The sequence below is a fragment of the Babylonia areolata genome, chromosome 11, assembly GCF_041734735.1.
Source record: "Babylonia areolata isolate BAREFJ2019XMU chromosome 11, ASM4173473v1, whole genome shotgun sequence".
NCBI lineage: Eukaryota > Metazoa > Mollusca > Gastropoda > Neogastropoda > Buccinidae > Babylonia > Babylonia areolata.
In genome coordinates this window covers 15,890,242-15,910,694 of record NC_134886.1, presented here as the reverse complement: position 1 = coordinate 15,910,694, position 20,453 = coordinate 15,890,242, and the positions used below count along the sequence as shown (strand labels likewise).

At 40.4% G+C, this 20,453-nt stretch overlaps 2 protein-coding genes across 4 annotated transcripts in view; one reads left to right on the top strand and one right to left on the bottom strand.

Moving 5' to 3' along the window:
• LOC143287572 (uncharacterized) overlaps nt 1–5,069 on the top strand; it is an 80,677-nt gene extending 75,608 nt beyond the window's left edge. The window contains exon 4 of the mRNA XM_076595669.1: nt 649–5,069. Within this exon, the coding sequence (XP_076451784.1) occupies nt 649–898 (250 nt within the window). The 3' untranslated portion in view covers nt 899–5,069. The remainder of the gene's footprint in view (nt 1–648) is intronic.
• A 14,352-nt stretch (nt 5,070–19,421) lies between these two features.
• Nucleotides 19,422–20,453, bottom strand: part of LOC143287571 (kazrin-like) — a 144,905-nt gene continuing 143,873 nt past the window's right edge. For 2 of the 3 annotated variants that reach the window (XM_076595668.1, XM_076595667.1), the window contains exon 14: nt 19,424–20,453. This exon is cut by the window's right edge and continues 2,113 nt beyond it. The gene's annotated coding sequence lies outside the window, so the exon portion shown is untranslated. The other variant, XM_076595666.1, reaches the window with a different exon arrangement.

Sequence of the window (20,453 nt, the reverse complement as noted above, 5' to 3'; positions counted from 1 at the left end):
AACATAGATACACACACGCACGCATATACACAGACATATCACACGGAGCGTATAGATGACGTCAGAACACACACACACACACACACACACACACACACACACACACACACACACACACACACACACACACAAACAGAGCATATGGACGACGTCAACACACACACACACACACCCACACCCACACACACACACACACACACACACACACACACACCATCTTCTTGATCATTGTATTAAATATAAAACCTTAAGGCAACAATTTTTAAAGGATATTCAAAATTCGAAGAACACAGGACATATTCCCAGTCAGGTGATGCTAACAGATGATGAATATATACAAACAAGATTGGGAAAATTTGTTTATGAATGCTGCTGCAATTTACTGCATTAATTGATTGATTAATTGTGTGTTTTTTTCATTCGTTCATTCATTTACCATTGCACTTGTGTCTTATAAACCTTACGGTTTCATGACAATAAAATATATTCTATTTTATTCACACACACACACACACACACACACACACACACACACACACACACACACCAGTGTTCTTGAATTATATTCCGTTTTGTTTTGCTTTGTTTTGTTTGGTGTATGTTACGTACACTTTTTTTTTTTTTTTTTTTTTTGTCCTTTTTCCTCAGACCAAAACGTGTGTCCGGCAAGAGCACGATGAAGGGACTGCTGTCCAGCAACGACCCTTACCTGGTGGACGCCATGACGGACAAGCTGTTCCCCCAGCTGTCTCTGGACAACACCTCCCGACAGCCTGGCTGTAACCCCCAGCTGCAGCTGGTTACTGTGGGTACGGGGGACAAGTCGGTCACCTTGCCCTCACTGTCCGTGGAGCAGAACTATCCCCAGCTCCTCTCCGAGCTGGTCATGCACATCTGAGGAGGTGCTTGGCAGTGGCAGGCTTTGGCTTGGCTTGGCTGCTGTGTTGTGGTGGTGGGTTTGGGGGTTGGGGGTGAAGTTTCTGCAGGGTGGAAGGAAGTTGGTCTTTTTGGGGGTTGGGGTGGCGGGTGAGGGACTCGCTTTCTTCGACACGCACGCGCACACGTTGTAAACACACAGACAGGCAGGCAGACAGACACACACACACACACACACACACACACACACACTGGTATACACCAGTGTTCTTGAATGTCTTTGAGATCATGAGGTGTTCCCTTTTTTTGTTTTGTTTTGGGTTTCTTTTTGTGTGTGTGGTTTTTGTGTGATTATTATTTTTTGGTCAGTGTGAGTATAGTTAATTGTACGAGTATGTTTGTTTTTTCTTTCGGTAATGGGGATTTGGCGTTATAGAAACATGAAGCTCCTTCACCGTCCATGTTTTTTTTATAATGATGCTGGCTCCGATGCTTACGCGATGTGGTGTCTTTGGAACAGAAACGACCAAAATGTGTGTATTTTTAAATATTGAAATCCCCTTTGTGTATTTGCTAGTGAAGACTCTCTCTGCTGCTTCAGTTTTGTTGACTTTGGATGACGAACAATCACAGCTCTGCCTAAGAACACCAGAGGCCAAAGAAAACCAAATAAAACGGACCACGGGACTGTGTGTTAGTTGAGATCATCGCAGACGTGTATCCCAGGTTTCGGAACGTCTGAAGTGTTCTTAGGGTCTTCTCGCGCATTATGGAAGTCTTCATCGTCGCCTCAGAAACTTGATGTACTTTAACGTTGTTTTTCACTTTGATCTTTATTTTAAACAGAAGCCCTTTTGAAAGGATGGAAATGGAATAAATCTGCAAAATTTGAGTGATTTATATTTCTTCGCAGAGGAACCCCATGATTTCATTTTATAAGTAGTATTTAATTAATTTATTTGTTTGCTTGTTTGTTAATTAATTAGTTAATTAATTGATTAATCATTTATTTATTTAGTTATTTATTTGTCTTTGCCCTCTAAAGCTTCTCAACAATTTCAGTTGTGCTGTCAGAGAAGTGGAATGTTCCCTTCGATGTCCTGGGCTAATTCCCTTTCTCTCGCTCCCTGATGAATGTGCTGCTATCTAACGTTGCGAATCTCATGTGAAACGTGCAGCCAGTCTACTGGACAGAACTGTGGTCCTGCTGTGTGGATAACTTTGTTTTTGGAGGCTTCTTTTCCGTCTGTATCCCTCTGTAAAAAAAAAAAAAGTCCCCTTTATTCCAGGCAGTGGCTGCTTTGGTGATTTGACTGCTCAGTCTTTATTTATTCATGTATTTATTTATTTGTTTGTTTGTTTGTTTATTTATTTATGTTTATTTATATTCATTAATGTCCCTGTACAGACATTGAGTACCTATGATTGTGTTGTGTTTGGAGTCTAGTGGTACCTGATGCACCGTTTTATGCACTGACACACATTGTGTAGTGCTTTATTCTATAGTTTTTAAATATTTATTTTCTTAGTGTATTATTTGTAAATTTTTTTCCCCATCTTTCTTTTTCGTTTCTTGCCAGAAAGAAAGCATCCAAAACCATGGGGTTGTGCTTAAAGCTGGTAACAACATTGCACCAAGTTGCTGAAATGTGTTTATGAATTGACAACGTGCGGCAGTTGATGATATATTTATTTATAAAGAATTTCTTTTATAATGATTTTTTGATGGGTTTACTTATGGTCTGAGGCTGTGTCGGTCGATTGAGATCGACACACGCCATGGTTTTTAGGTGTGTGGTTTGATAAAGCGTCTGTGTGTGTGTGTGTGTGTGTGTGTGTGTGTGTGTGTGTGTGTTTGCCTGTTGAGCATGTAGGTGTGTACCGTGCGCTGGCGTTTGGGTACAAACATATGTGCGTGGGGCTGTTATCGTTTTTTGTGATGTCCTGAAGGAGATTCCTAATTTATGACATCAATCCGTCTGTGTTGCTGTTATGATGTACACCAACACTTTGTGCCGTCCATGAAAATACGACTTGTCAAAGAGAATGCAGCTGCGTGAAATTTATATGTCTGCATGTTGCATGGTTTCCATGTATGATTATTTGTCACATTTCCAGTATACATGTTATTTCTGATCCAATTTTTGTCGTGATGATTCATAACAGATGTGGGACATTTTGTCGGAAACACAAACGCGCTTGCAATCCTCTCTCTAGCTCTCTTTCTCTCTCTCTGTTTTAAGTTTTCTAGCTTAATTCTGAATGTGTGTTTTGCATGGCCGTTTATAAAACATTTCAATGTAACTGAATTTTGATGCAACTGTTGGGCAAGAGAAACGTCTGTGATACTTCAAAATCATGCCAGTTTGATGGTTTTTGTTTTGTTTTTTGATTTGATTGCTCGGAACCGGTATATGTACATTTTTTTATTTGATTGCTCGAAACCGGTATGTGTACATGTTCGACTGTTGATGAAAGTTGTTAACTGGTGTAGCATTATTACGATGAGTTCCCAACGTTGAATGTGGAAACCATGTTATATAGCATCCTTTACGGGTCATTTGAAGCTATATTTTACATCCTTCGCCCCCCACTCCGAAACTTAATTAGTGTGTGTGTGTGTGTGTGTGTGTGTGTGTGTGTGTGTGTGTTTTCTTAAGTGATTTTGTTGTCTTAAACTTTAAAACAAAGGCCAAACTTCAAGGTTTTTTTTTTTTTAGTTTGTTTATCTGTTGTATGAAAGGGCTAAGCTGGCTCAGTTTTGAAAGTATCAGTTTATCAATTGATACTTGAGATATTAATTTACTTTACAAGAGAGGTATTGATACGGTGTGCAAATATTTAGTGTATTCTAACCGGTGCAGGAACATAACGAGGAGCACCTTCTGTGAGTATTTCTGATATTTGTAACAGTTTTCTTTTAAAAGCAAGACCGTGTCAGTCTCTGTTTAAAGTTTCTAATCGTTTCTGTTTGAAGTCAAAATTAATGTGTCTGTGTTAAACGTTGTACAAACACGTGATTGATGATTTGCAGCAGATGTTCGCACTAAAAATATCATAAGTTAACTCTGTGTAACATGTCCGCCCATCCCACAGCCGTTTCACTGATGAATGAAACACGCAGGGAAGGACAACTAAGGATCTGTGAATTGGTTCTGTTTATGTCCCTTGCCGCATTTCGTCGTTCCTTTCGCACCAGCAGACGCGTTTGACAGTGGAACCTGTTCGCAAAATAGGGGGTAGGATGAGGGGAGGGGGTCAAGAGGGCTTAGCGAGCATTGAGCATCTGTGTGATGTGCCACTCAGACTATTTTATTGTGAATATTACGAGTAGTAGAACGTTTTATAGACCATGGCATTAATATGATCATGTGAAGAATATAGCAATAATTTGGTATAGGACAGTTAGTGGGGGAGAGGGAAGGAGGGGGAGGGTCCCTTGAAACACGAAACCAGCAGATTTTATGGAACTGGCTGCTCCCAAGGTATTACCACGCCTCCAGTTTTTTACCCTCTCCCCACGCCCCGTTTTCAAGTTTGACCCACGTATTAAAGAGGGATAAAACTGTGAATAAGAAGGGAAAGGATTTAAAGGGAAGAAAACAGTATACCATATTGTCAACAAAAGTTAGATACAAAACGATGAAGTTAGCACGCAGTACGAGAAAAAAAGAGAAAGAAAAAGAGGGACATCTCAGTTAAAAAGATGGAAAACAATGTTGAAGCATCAAACAGCAGCAATTTATTGCAGCAACAGGTTTCACTGTTTTTTGCAAGGGACATCACTGAACGGGACAATTCCGCTAGGTGTCAGTGAACACTTTAGAAGGGTGTCCTCGTACTTCTCTTCATCACATTCTTTATACCTGAAATTGTCACAGATATATTATATAAAAAAGAAGCAATAATCTATTGTGAATAGAAATATCATTAAAACATGTGAGGATGAAACGGGTGTAACAAAGACATATACATGGTTCCCAGGGTATGAATTGTAAGGATACAATGATGATTTTACCAAATCGGCGCCCTGAATTAAAGCACCGACACCTTTTTTTCTCTTTTTTTTGTTGATAAGAAACATCATCTTCTATTCATATAATATTATTTTCTTTAACCTGAACTGCATATCGTGATCCCAATGTATGTTTTCCCTTCCTACATTCCAGTTGTTTGATTATAAAAAAAAAGAACCTGTTTGTTTTTCTGGGGTGCTTTCATTGAGACGTGCTATTGTTTTATTTTGATTCCGTCCAAGCGTCAGCCAAGTTATACCCTCTCCTCTTTGTCTCTCTTCTGTCTTCTCTCCGCTCTCGGTCTCTGTCTGCCAGTCTTTACTGATATATGTTTCTTCGTGTCTTTCATCTCTCTTCTCTTTGTGTGTGTGTGAAAGAGGGAGAAGAGGAGGTAGAGGGTTGGAGGGAACACAGGAGCACATTTCTTTCCAAGGTAAGCTGAAGCCGAATGACATTTTACATGTTTAGACAAATGATATGTTACTTAAAAAAAATTCTTGTTATTCTTTTTATGCTGTACTGCAAACCGATTTTCATTTGTTTTCATAACTGTTATTATTTTGTAAACTGTTATTATGAGTAGCTTCGTCGTCATCAAATATTGCTAAGATGATAACCATGCTATTATATCCTGAGGAGTTTCTTTGTGTGTTTAAGTTCTGATGTGTTGGTTTTTTCCCCTTTAGAGGAGATTACATTTTCGTCATAATTTTTCAACTTTTTGTATCATTTGTAAAAAAAAATTTCTAACAAAATGACAGTGCGGTATTGTATAGGTATAGTTTATGTTTTCTATTTCTGGCAATTACTGTGCTGTTATATTGTGGGATAGTTTTGATAATTTTATATTACTTTTTTTGTATCTTTTTTCCGCGTTTGCTGAACGCTTTTCTTATAAAAAGCAGTTTTAGAAACGGCACTGAACAAACGCATTATAACAGATTAGTCTGACCAAATCTGCCGTCCACATATTATCTATAAATATGATGTCGTTTTTTCTTGGATTGCTGTGTTTATTATTCATAGTAAAATTGATCAGTCATGTTTTGCTTGCTGTGAAAGACACTCAGTTCCAGTCCAGTGTTCGTGTTCTAAACGTGGTTGGATTTAAACTGGCGTTCGATAGGTGTTTGTGTTTTTGAACATACAGTATAAGAAAGTATATATTTGTTATCATGCTGTGTGTAATTGAGTGCACTCACGTGTATGTGGTGCATTTACGAGTGTGCGCCTGTGTGTGTGTGCATGTGTGTGTGTGTGTGTGTGTGTGTGTGTGAGCGAGCGAGAGAGAGAGGGTCAGTTGATCAAATTTGACTGTCTCAGTGTTGTCTATGTTAACTTTGCTTTATGCAGGATTCTCAAACAGTGCTCATCTTCAGTAGAAAAAGAAGAAGAAGAAGAAGAAAGGTCTAGTCAGATGTTTCTTTTCTATATATATATTTTGGCTTGAATATTGATTTTTATAATGGATTTTTTTTCTCCAAAACAGGCCCTGTCCACGACCTTGTTTCTTTCTCTGCGTTCCTTCTCTTCTCTTCTCTCATTTCTTTTCTACTGTATTAAATGAAGTCTTTTTTTGTTTTGTTTTGAGACATGTAATTCTGTTTATTGACTCAAACAGCTGATAAGATATTGCGTTATTTCATGATGTGGGATACATTGTAGTCGTTGTTTGATCTAAGTGTTTGGTTGATTGATTGATTGATCGATGGATGGAGTACGTGATTGATGATGGTGGCCTGACTAAGCGCGTTGGGTTACGCTACTGGTCAGGCATCTGCTTGGCAGATGTGGTGAAGCGTATATGGATTTGTCCGAACGCAGTGACGCCTCCTTGAGCTACTGAAACTGAAACTGATGATGGTGGAATTTTTTATCTATGTGTATGTGTGAGTGCGTGTCCAGGACCAACTTTTTTCACTGTGATTGAACAAAATACTTGCAGATGGTTAATGTTTGACAGGGTATCAGAGGGAGATAGAGAGGGAGGTAAAGAGAAGGGAAGAGGGAGGCATACTACACACTTGAAGAGAATATCTTTTTCCTGGATTGATTCGAATTGAGACCTGCAAAACGATTGTGTGTGTGTGTGTGTGTGTGTGTGTGTGTGTGTGTGTGTGTGTGCAAGCGTGTGCCAAAGTATGCCATACTTTTATTTTCAAACGAACAAATGAACGGTGATTTCTAACCCTATTATCGTCATGCAGCAGCCAAACACCTTTTCTGTTGTGTCCTGTTCAGCCGGGGTTGTAATCCCCAATTAAAAACCATATTGGTGTTGATTCATTGACAGTTGACTGCATCTAGTTCCAGTTTGCCATTGTGTTTTCCAATTGGATTTGGATCGTCAGAAGTGTTTTGATTCAGTATCTTTCAGTGGAGTTTGCTTGGAATCGTCTGACAGATGGAAATATGGATCTGAGGAGAAAATGGGAAATAAGGTTTGGCTTCCGTGAGGAAATAAAAAACAAACAAAGTGACATTGTTACCATTGCGTTGCCGTGACTTGTATTATACAAATGTTAAAAAGAAAAGAAAACAATCTGGAGAAATAGGTAATAGAAGTGTCAACAACCTGTGTTAAGTGTTCACAAAGGTTCAGCTTGTAACTGTCCTTGGATTGTTTGAAAGTTACCGATAAACTGTTGAGTTTCTGTTAAAAACCACCCGGTTAACTGTTATGTGTCATAAAAGGAAACGTACAATGCACTGTGATGTACTTGTTCAAAGGAAGACGTGAGTCTCTATCGAATCACAGTTCGATGTCTTACAAATATAGTATCCAAGTGATGTGATAATTATATGTAATGGTACAGGTTTATCGGCAGCAGACGAGACTTTCAAAGCCTTGAAAGTTGATTCCCTTCAGATGGTCGGGAGGAAAGGAAAGTTAATTTTTATCATGTTGAAATACCTGAGAGTATTGGATGATTAGAACGGAGGTTGGGTTTTGTTGATGACCTGAGTCTGTGATTGAAAGAAATCCTGTTCGTTGCCTGTTCAGAGAACTGTGTGTGCTGCCATCACCTGGTCAGAATTAGGATAGGTTATTATTGGATTACAAGAAAGGTTCCAATATTCATTAACGCCAGTTACTTTGGCAAGCTCACTGGGTAGTCTTTGTTGCCTTCAGACAGTCTAAAATGGAAGTAAGCGCATTCATCCAGTCAGATCATGTATGACTGAAATCGCAGTCAGTTATGCTTTACGTTACTCTTCACTGACAGCTTGGAACTGGGAGAAAAGTTTCAAGCTTCATTATTAGACTGAACTGTAAGAGAGATGAACGGAGGTTGTATGCCGATGAGAAATTTTAGGGTGGTGTTTCCCATCACTCATAGATTTATGTCAAATGGTGTAGGGTCACACAGGTCATTGTCAGAAGTTTTCGTGATCGCTAGGTTTCGTATTTCGAATTTGTCAGTGTATATGATCATTTGATGCCATATTTTGAATTATGATGTGAGCAAGTTATAATTACGGTTCGAAAGGATACAACTTTTCCCTTGCTGAGCAAATTTTCGAATGATAATAATAGTTTTTGACTGATTCAAGTACTTTACCACCGGTTTAGAAGTACAACAGATGTCGCTTTATTGTCGATATTGCTGGATGCATGTTATGAATGATTATGCACTTGTCTTGATATTCAAGTGTTAAGGAGTATGTGATGTGGTAAAATTTGTTTCTGGGAAATTCAACTTCGAGCAAACCTGATATATATATATATATATTTCTTATTACATGTTATAAAATGCTTTCTTCGTGTGTTGTGTTGTGATTATTCAACCATATTATACACGTGTGTTTTGTGACTTTTCTGTAGCGTAACAGATGCAGGAAACCAAGCATCGCTCGTTACATAAATGACAACACTGCATCAACAGCGTCAACAATAAACGTGCGAAAAAAAAGCGATGCAAGAAATTGTTCCAAATTTCACTGTGGTATGATTCCAAAATATTTTGGACGTGGATTGGAATTTCAAAGTGCTTGTGCATTCGTCTTCATTCCCAGCTATCTTCACTTCTCACATTCCGTTGTCTTTGAAACACTCTAGAGATAATCTTGAAATATGATCACTATGCAGAATGACGGATATTGGTTTTTTTCGACAAAATATGAGGGACATTGGGCTTAGGTATTGATTGTTTTCTTTGGGTAGAAAAAAAATGTTTGTATTTTTCATTACCTTTTATCGTACTGAAAAGTTTCGTTTAAGCTTCAGAAAGAAACAGTCTGATTTCGACGTCAGAAATGAAAATGGAAGTGGGGGTGACGAAAGGCATGTTAAATTGTTCTGAACCTGTTAAATCAATCTGTCATCGTTCACATCCGGTGTGGTGCAGTTCTTTAAAACCTTGGAATCAGGCTGAATTTTTTCCCCTTTGAATTCAAGAACAAAACGTATCTTCCAAGTGCAAAATATTGATCATATGATTTTGTACATGTGTCGCTTGATTTGAATCACTCTTTTGAGATTAAAATAAATTATTGAAATAGTCTTTTCGTGACTCTGCATCTGTGTGTGTGTGTGTGTGTGTGTGTGTGTGTGTGAGAAGGGAGGGAGGTTCCTCAATGTAACTCATCCTTTGAAAACGCATAGCCTCAACAGTTTTCAACTGACTCCTCTCTTTCTCACGAGCGCATACACACGCACACACACATTAAAGCAATTCTTGGAATAACACACACACACACACACACACACACACACACAAACCCATACCCACACATCTTGGAATAGTTTACTTTTCTGTGTCAAACATAAGATCAAGATACAAGAGACCAAAATACTGAAGGGTATGTAGTGGCTGCTAATACCTTGACAAAGTGAATACACAAGGATGACCCAGACATCGTTACACATATCATCGTCATCATCCTGCACCTCTCAGAGCTGCGAAGTACCTATCACCTGTACTCGCTGACTACCCACCCACTCATCTGCTGCTGTGGAAACACAAACACAAACCATGTGGTTATTGCTGTGCGAGAGACTGGCGCTGGCACAAAAGAAATTCGTGTCTGCTGGAAACTGGGTCCGGTTGTTGACTGGGGGAGGGAGTTGTCACTGTCGCCAACTCAGCCGTAAAACAACAGGATAGGGAAGTACAGCCAACCGTGAGTAATACAGAAACAAGAAAGAAATCCAGGCAAATGATAAGTTAAAAAGAACCCTTCATTGGTGTAATCCTCCACTGAAAGCGTTGAATGTCCACTGTGAGCAAATTTTAGTGAGTACTGCTACTGAGAACTATCCCGAGCAACAATTATCTCCATACGGAACCCAGAAAAATAACATACTAAACTTTCGTCTGATCAGTTTAACAACTAACTTAAAATATCTCGTAATCGTGTCAACGCTTTCGAAATTGTTGTCACTTAAAAACAAAAAAAACAACACAACTGGCGTATTTTCATTATACTTGTTATCTGTTCTGAAAGGAATTTGTTATCTAACATGTTTACAAAAATAATATTAAAGAAATGGAAGAAGGAGGCCAATTTCTAGCAATATACGTATGATCAACTGTTTCAATGCTTCTGGGGGAGTCAGCAGAACAGGTGACTCATATAATTTCAAAGACTGTTTCTTTCAGAGAATTCATAACGACACGATGTTTGACAATGATTTTTTTTTTTAAATCACAGTGTTTCAACAGTTCAAAGGAATGTGGGGGTATTCTCTTTTTTTTTAAATTTCGAAGAGATTAAAACACGTCGTGACAGTAATGTGCATCACCAGATACACATTTTTCTTTTGCTTGGAAGAAATACGCACAGGAACGATCAGCGTGGAAACTGGGGAGCACGTGTATGGCTCACCATCTTGCTGACAAGAATCTTTCCTGGCCCAGTCAATAACACTTCGTAACTCCCCCCCTGCCTCGGGCCCAAGTTCCCACTAAACCACCATTCTTTGCCCACCAGCTCGTACAAATCAGCGACAAAATATCTTAGAAAAAAATCTTAATATACACAATACGTCTTGGGGAAAAAGGACATAATTATCTTCACATCAAAGCAGCATTTTTTTGTTTAACAAAATGACTCTTTTCGACACAAAATCCAAATCACTAACAATGTGACAAATATAAATTCGATTGCGATTTAGCTTTAACAGTGTCCACAAAATGCAGATACAATGACATGACACTGTACAAAACAGTTCTGGCAATTTTTTTCAGGAACACGTATCCACTAACAGACTGATCAGACGAATGCGACAAACATCTCAGTCCCTTAGGTCCCAGCTAAAAGCACACCAGTGGATACAGCCTGAAAATCCACCAACAGTACAACAGAATGACATATACAGCGAGATCTACGTTACGCTAGAACGAATTACTAACAATAATCAATAATAAGTACATGAACGCCCGTTTATCAGGGTGACTGAATGGCTGGCTAAACCGCACCATCATCGCCCACTACAACAAAGATCGAGATTGTCGTCACTCTCCTGCATTGAAGGGGGGTGTCAAATGAGGCTTTATGACTGGCTGAGGGATCTTTCAGTCAAGTGTGGCTTTCTCATTGGCTGAGATACCCGTCAGTTAGCGACGTGTGTTCAGTCAACTAACAGTTCATGAACGAAGTAAAACATATAAATTATACAGGAAAAGACGCCGGTGAATTATGTGCAATAGAATTTAAAAATAGTGAGCAAATAAAAATATACAACGATTAAACAATTACAAATAAAGCATACTAAACAACAACTGATAAATTATAAAACATCAAACAATTATATCATTATCTAAACAGTATCATATGATAAACATAATATAGCCAGATATGTGTATACTTAAAAAATACATGTTATACAATCCATTAACAAAATATCGCTCATCGCAAAGGTCTCGAATTAAAAACAAAACAAAACAAAAAACAACCCTTCCTGCTCTTCTCTGGAGGGGTATTAAGAGAAAACTGCTTGATTCTTACGGAACCCCCCACCCCCCAAACCCCTCCCGACTGATAATACAGAAACCCATGTAGGAATACCAGTAAGACTTGCACATGCACGTGAAAAGCACCTGCTAGTTTGAATAATGAAATACGCAGGAAGGAAAGAACCAACCACGACAAACACGAAATAGGTGTTCCTGTCTATAAAACTGGGATTGTGAACATAGTATAATGCTGTGATATGTATAATGTCGGAAGACAAGAATTCTTGTTTGAGCTTACGACATAGTTTTGACGACCGCATAAACGCATGAACACAAAAGAGCAAAGTTCAGACGCGCGCACTTCCGTCTTGAAAAAACACAACTTCTGTTTGTTTCTTTCTTCCACATGTGTGCTGATGGCAAATCAGAAATGCGTGCTTGTCGTGTGTGAAGTCGTTCTAACCATTCAAGGTTGGCTGTGTTTTGAGAGAGCTCCTTTTCACTATATCCACCTACAGTCTGAAATCCCAATGTCAAGAACATCATGTAACTGGTAATTATTTCATTCAAGTGCACGACCATACAAAATTTTATCTTTTTTTTCTATTAAGGCTGAGGGTGTGGGCGTGTGTGGGAGGATTCTTGTACTGATTCACAAACGCTTCAATTTTTACGTACTCTACGGTGTGTTCACTTAATTTCTAGCTTTAAGCCCTACCTGACCATTTATCCAACTAAGACTTGAAATGCACAGCGTTGAAAATCTTCATAACGTTAAGGACACGCCGACAGATACCAACGTATCATATCTTACACCTCTCAGTCAATGAGACAGGTATCGATCTACACCGCGACAACCCATGGGGAAAAAAAACAGAAGAAAAAAAAAGAAAAAAGAAAAAAGGCGCCTATGGTGACGTCAGCCGTTCCGCTTAACTGATCACCCCACAAATATAAAAAGGAGCAACATCGAAAACAACAACAACAACAACAAAAAAAAAGAAGAAAAAGAAAAAAGAAGAAACGTCATGTTGTCTGCAAAAGACCAGTTTCCAAAAAGCCATGTGGGCATGAGACGCCATAGACGGGGCAGCTAGTGCCCATCCCACTGTTCAGTCCCACCACTTATGCCCAAGACACTAACCGGCACCTCAAGGACTGCAGACAGAGACCTTGGGGGGAAACCAGTGACGGGACCAGTGCGCTGTAAAAACGTGACCAAAGAAGAAATCTATGAAACAGAAAAATGAGCAAATAGAGACGGGTTCATAAGACACCAAACCAGGTTAGTATCATTTCTTTGATATCAGAAAAGTTGTCGAATGAGAGTTTAGCATTAATGAACCCAATCAAGACCGAGAAAACGTCTGCAGCAACTACTGATACACACACTGCTTTTTCTTCTACCAGTACTGCTACTACTACAGCTAACTAAAACATTATTCTCGTGTCTGCTGGAAGATGGATTGGTTTGCATGGTATTGAGGGCTTCTCTTACACGTCGTTAAAATGCCACCAGGCGTAGGCTTACTGTACGAGAGCTCTACGATACTGGGAAATTAACATTCAGCATTGAGTCGAGGTCGTGGACCAACCACTCCATTCTCCTAAGCACCACAACTCTGGTATAGAGTCCTTCACGGGACTTCAACAATACCGCATCACTGGAATTATGCCAGAAACACCGGACACGATATTCATCAAATCTGTAAGCCACAGCGGATCTTAAAGTATAGGAAAATAAATGAAATGAAGCAGTTTCAGGTTTTCCTCGATTGCCACTGTTCTGGGCTCGGAGAGTTCTCAGTCCGTTAATTAGAAGAAGAAGAAGAAGTAGAGGAAAGAAAAAAATAATGAAAAAAGAAAGCAAAGGGGCACGAATAGTTAACTATGGAAGGGGACATAATTATTTCTTACCTTTACCTTCCAAAGTTCCAGGAATCGAAGGTAAAGGACAGACCTCCCAAAGAACCTGTTCCCGCCCTCCACCATACAGTGTTCTACATCCCTATTTCTAACTCTCTGGCCCCGTCCCATCACTAACTCTCGCACAGAAAACCTAATATTCCCGACGGCATTCGCGACACTCCACACGAATGCATCCACTTCAGCCTGCCCTCTCTCCTCCCGTCACCCTGTACCCCCCTACCCCCCGACCCAATCCCTTTGGCAGGCAATATCTCATATCAAACAAGATCTGCAGCCAACTATACGTGTAACTGTTTTACTGTACACCAATAAACTCAAATCTGCCATCATGTGGCAGTACCACTGGTTGTCGACGGCGTTACGAAGGTTGTACGTGGTTCTCAAGACTGGTACTAGACCCAGAGATATAATAATCTAGTATCTCAGCCACGCCTCAACCAACCAGTCCTTACAGTCCGGTCTCAAGCCCTAAAATTACCCTGTCGCGACGGAGTGATGTGTTATAAATATATCTTGTCGTTTCCACCCTCCCTGACGCTAGCTAAGTCGGTCTGACTGATGGTAACGTCCTATACTGTTTATTGAACCGTGGAATGACAGGATAGAGGTGACTGTGGTGTATCGTGCTGCACACACACACACACACCCTACTGGTGGGATTACTGGGCTCTGATCCTGTCTCTTGACCTACCTGGCAAGGTGGGCATATGTTTTACATTCCTTTGCCCACTCCCCTATTCCACACCCCTCTCTCTCCTTGTGTGTGTGTGTGTGTGTGTGTGTGTGTGTGTGTGTGTGCGCGCGCGCGTGTGCAAATGAGAGAGAGAGAGAGAGAGATACAGAGACAGAGACAGAGCGGGAGAGAGAGAGAGACAGGCAGTGATAAATCGAAGTACTGCTGTTCCAACAGATAATTTCCAACTTAAAAAAATAAAAAAATAAAAATAAAAAAAAAACAGAAGAAGAAAAGCTCCCAGTTCTATACAACTCCTCCTGCGTCATATGCAATTAACACCTCCCCCAGCAATCATCACCCCAAATAACCACCCACCCGTGATCATCACATGCCCCTACATCAGCACGAAGCAGAAACGTGGAGCACGCATGGGAACACAGCCACCCCAAAAGCCAACCACCATGTCATTCGGCAAGGACATCGACACCCTCCCAAACCCCAAACCCCGCCAAGTGAACGACCCACAATTACGCCTTGTTACACCCCGCTAACACAGGGGCTCACCATTGTCAACTCGTTCAACTGCACCCTCGTGCCAAAGCACAGTCTTCTTCATACAATGTTTTGGGCGGGGGTAAAAAAAAATTACAATATCTTTTTTTTTTCACCCACAGTCTGGGCCGTTGGTGGTTTGCGTTTTATTTTTTTTTACAATTTCATTTTTAAACACTTTTTTTTTATTTTCACATGACTGTCCCTCCCTTCCCACCCTCCCGTCTGATCACAGGTCTACCCCTCTCCACCACGCCCCCCCCCCCCCTTTAACCAGTGGCCTAGTCACCCCCAAAAAACCTTTACGTCATCAAAGTGTGTGACGATGATCGATTTTTAACGCGATAGGTTTTAACACGGTTGTGAGCTCAGGGAAGTTACCCACATTTATATCTCTGTTCTCTTCTTTTCTTTCCTTCTTCTTTTTTTTTTTTTTCATGGCCCACATTTTAAACTATCTAGAACTGCCTGAAACTGTGGTGTATTTACGTGCGTGGACTTAACCAGGATAATGTTACTAGGTTTTGTGCCAAGTTAGCTTACACATCTCAGTTTGTCGTCAGGTGTTATTTTGAAAGACATGTTCCTCCCCTGTTCTTATGTAGCTACTTTTCGTGTAATGTCAGCTATCTAATGTGATCCCCGCTCACTCCTATGGGAAGGGCAGTTATTTTTGGACAACGAATGACATGAAAGTACTTATGGGCATTGTGAGTGTATGTGTATGTGTATGCGTGCGTGCGTGTGTGTGTGTGTGTGTTTGAGTGTGTGTGTGTGTGTGTGTGTGTGTGTGTGTGAAAGAGAGAGAGAGAGAGAGAGGAGAGATAGGGTAAAGAGAGGGAGAGGTGAAGGAGAAAGACAGAGACAGCCTGCCCAGTCAAGATTTACCTTATCTGTAAACTACTCCTCTCTCTCTCTCTGCACACACACACACACACACACACATACATATATATATATATATATATATATATAGAGAGAGAGAGAGAGAGAGAGAGAGAGATACCCACTCCCCTGTTCCTTACTGTGGCAGATGACTACAAACTAAAGTGTACTGAAGCTGTTCCTCGTCACTGCCTCCACATGAAGGGCAGGGAGGACAGGCCAACAGTAACCCCCCTGAGCACACTCACAAGTCAGGTACCATCACACTACCTGCACAGTACTGGCTGTCATCCTCATTCGCCTATCACTACACTGGTATTCCCGACCCGTGTAATTCAGCCACTCTGTGTGTGTGTGTGTGTATGTGTGCGTGTGTGTGTGTGTGTGTGTGTGTATGTGTGTGTGTGTGTGTATGTGTGCGTGTGTGTGTGTGTGCATGTGAGTATGTGAGAGAGAGAGAGAGAGAGAGAGAGAGAATGTGAGTGTGTGTGAGAATGTGTGAGTGTGTGTGTGTGTGTGTGTATGTGAATATGGTTGCGTGTGTGCATGTGAGTATGTATGTATGTGTGTGTGTGTGTGTCTTCGTCTTCAGTTTAACGTCTTTCCACCTGAAGTAATATAAGACGGGGAGGAAAAAACCGTGGGGTAGGGGTTGTGGGAGGGGTGTGGGGGGTAAAAGTGTGTGTATGTGTGGAGGGTGAATAGGGAGAGACAACGCTAGGGAAAATGGAAACGTTATAAACGCCAACATAAAAAAAAACTATAACAAATGTCCTACTGGACTACACAGCAAATGTGTGTGTGTGTGTGTGTGTGTGAGTGAGTGAGTATGTGTGTGAGAATGTGTATGTGTGTGTGCATGTGAGTATGTGTGCGTGTGTATGAGTATGTGTGTGTGTGTGTGTGCCTGAGAATGTGTGATTATATATATATATATATATATATATATATATATATGTATGTATGTGTGTGTGTGTGTGTGTGTGTGTGTGTGTGTGTGTGTGTGTGTGTGTGTGTGTGTGTGTGTCTGTGTGAGTATGTGTGTGTGTATGTGTGTGTGCGTGCGTGTGTATGTGTGGAGAGTATGTGTGTATGTGAGTGCGTGTATATATATATATATATATATATTATATATATATATATATATATATATGTGTGTGTGTGTGTGTGTGTGTGTGTGTGTGTGTGATGGAGAGAGAGAGAGAGAGAGAGAGAGAGAGAGAGAGAGAGAGAGAGAGATGCCAGAACATGTAAGAACAGGAACGCCGTGTAGGCGAAACGGATACACAGAGCCCAACTCTGAGGAAGAGGTCACTGATGGCGGTGGTGGAAGAATCAAAGAGGCGGCGAAGCGGGAACGGGCGACTCGGACTTGCACCACCTTCTACACACACGCTTCAGTCCCTCTAATGCTGTCAACTGACCACCGCGTGCAGTGAGTGAACCGCCACTAACGCGACCCGGGATTTTCTGGAGGTCAGTGCCAAGCACGAGCATGTCTATACACCACGTTTAAAACACAACGATTAAAGTGATATGTTACGTAAAAGGAAAACCATGAAAAAAAAGTCTACTTGTTTAAAACGTACAATGACACAATGATAGTTAAAAATAAATGCATAAAATGACGTGTTTTTTTATTTGTTTAGTACGGATAAAACAGGGTGATAAAAACAGCGTGTCCAGTTATAGTTTGTTACAAGGGATGCTATGTTTCAACCTGACATAATACTAATACTGCTAAGAATAATCATGTCATCACCATCATCATCAACATTATACTGGCACCAGTTAATTAAAATAAAAATCGTGATTTCTTTTATATCAACTGTTGTAAGTTCAGCAGAAGACTTATTCTCGATACAGACTGATTTGGGTGATGTGTTTAAAACAAAAACAACAAAAACAAAACGCTAAGAAATGCATAAAACACACGAAACAATAGCAGGAGCTGGGGGTGGGGGGTGGGGTGGGGGGATAATTATACATAAAACACACGAAAAACAAAACAAATTTCACTATAACCTGCAAGCTGATGGAGAGAGAGGGAGAGAGAGAGAGAGAGAGAGAGAGGACAGAGAGAAAGAGAGAGACAGAGATATATATAGAGAGAGACTTTCAAACTGTGCTGTAACAGGAGCATCTTAGCAGTCAGTATCTACACCTTTTTAGTCATCATAAATCTGGGAAATTAGAATACGAACATTGAAATAAAAAAAAGGGGAAAAAACAAAAAGAACAAAACAAGAACAGAACACGAAACATACAACACAGCGCTAGGGAGGTGTAGGGTTGTGTAGCACCATAGGCAAATGTTGACCGTTACGATTTTCCACAAGCACAAAACACACTAAAAATATCATCATCATCATCATCATCACCATCATCATGTTAACAGTTATGTGGTTGGGGATCAACGTGGCAGTGAATACACCGACGCACGTTCTAAGTCATCCATCCGTAACAGTATAGATCAATGTCAACTCATCACTCAATCCACTAAAAACATCAATCAGTCGGTCAAATCAGAGCAGAAGAGGAATCTGTACACTCCACTGCCGTGATTGTCAAAAATAGGACATGACTGGCTGGATGAATGAAAGAATGAAAGAGAGAAGAGAGAGAGAGAGAGAGAGAGAGAGAGAGAGAGAGAGAGAACTCAGAGGGATTAAGATTTTAATTTTTATGCATGGCTCATTTTTCAAAACATGAATGTACAGAAAGGTGCACGCGCGCACACACACACACACACACACGCGTACACACACACACGCACGCACACACACACGCGTACACACACATCATGCAGAACCACTGTCAACACACAACAGAAATGTCCACGTGTGGTCGCCAAATGAACGCGCTATATACATTGGCAGTGAAATGCGGCAAATCATCTTTCCCACCATAACGCTCCCAGTGCAGAGGGAACGGAGAACACGGTGAAGAAGTCTCTAGGTCAAGATTTCTTGCACACTCCTTCCTCTTCATAATTCCCAACACCGCTCCCCCCCCCCCACCCCCAACCTCCTGCTTTCCCTCACCCCTACACCAGATTTCTCCATCATCTACACCATTCTGCTAAAAAAAAAAAAAAAAAAAAAAAAAAAAAAATACCAGGTTAGTGTTTCACACAACGGGGCACGTTCACTGACATGAGCAACAATATCTTAATCTAATTCATTTCAGTTTTGTTTTTTTTTCATTTTACACCCGTCCAAGCCTCTCTAAAGCCATGCTGTAACAAGAGCAAACGAAATGGTGTCTGGTCACAACGTTATTTCCTGGGTACACGGCCAAAATGAGAACAGAAAATCCATTTGGAAATCTTTAAAACGAAAAGGAAGGCTAAAAAGCATAAATAAAGAAAAAAGAAACAACAAGAAGTTTTATTCTGTTCCCCTCCACTCCCAAGCCAGCTCTTTTTTTCTGTTTTGGGACAGCCTCTGTCAAAAAGGAGGTTAAAAAAAACAACTCTGCCTTGGAAAATTCTGCGCACAAGCTTCCACATTGTTCGCACCCCCCCCCCCCCCCTAAAAAAAAAAACAGAAAGAAAAAAAGTACACAAGAGAGAGAGAGAGAGAGAGAGAGGAGGGATACAGCATCAAAACAGTGACACCTCACACTTTCATACCAGGAGAAAAAAACAACAACACCCTGTGAATCTATGACCATCGGATGAAACTGAATCAGTCCAATCCTAAGCAAAGCACAAATCACTCACTGTCTGTCTGTCTGTTTGTCTGTCTGTCTGTCTCTCTCCAACGTTCCAACGCCTAGCAGCTCAAACAGAGCCTTGTCTGAAAGGACCCCACGCTATGTACAGTAACCTTACACACGCCTCCGAAATGCAGTCGAAAATTTTGGAATGAAGCTCGTGCAAGGTTTCACCTCTGATGCATGGGGTCACACACACACACACACACACACACACACACACACACAACTGAACGTTTACGAACGAATTAGAATGGAATAGATATGGGATTTTGTCTTCTTTTTTTCTTTTTCTTTTTTTTTTACGGGACTTCGGGAATTTTTTGTATAATATATATTATTACTGGCAACCCTTTCCAGGAAGAGAATTGATGGGGAGGTATTGGAGAAACTAAAATGATATAGCATGGTCACTTTCTGGGGTGATTTTTTTTTTTTTTTTTTTATTGCGCTGTCTCGTTTCGCCTTTTTTTTTTTTTTTTTTTTAAGACTGTGTGCACTGATGATTCTTTCAACCATTGTACTAATCTATGTCTCACCTAAGTGACAGTTTGTCTTGTGCTGCAGGCACTGTGTCAGGCATCACTAAAATTCAGAAAATAACTAAAAAGGAAATAGGTAGGGTTCACAATGTTGAAGGAGTGGGGTATATAAAAAGAAATCCAAAAAATAATCAAAAGAGTGATATAGGATTTGGGAGGTGGGTGAGTGTGGTAGTGGAGGTCAGGCCAGATCAGGCTGAAACCATCATGACAGGAGTTCCATTCGGACATACTTCCCAGCACGATAAATCTATTCGTAAAAAAAAAAGAAACTTGATTTCTGTGTGCCCTATCACAGCTACAATGCTCATCAACCTCCACAAAGAAAAGAAAGGAAAGGAATAAACAAAGGAAAGAAAGA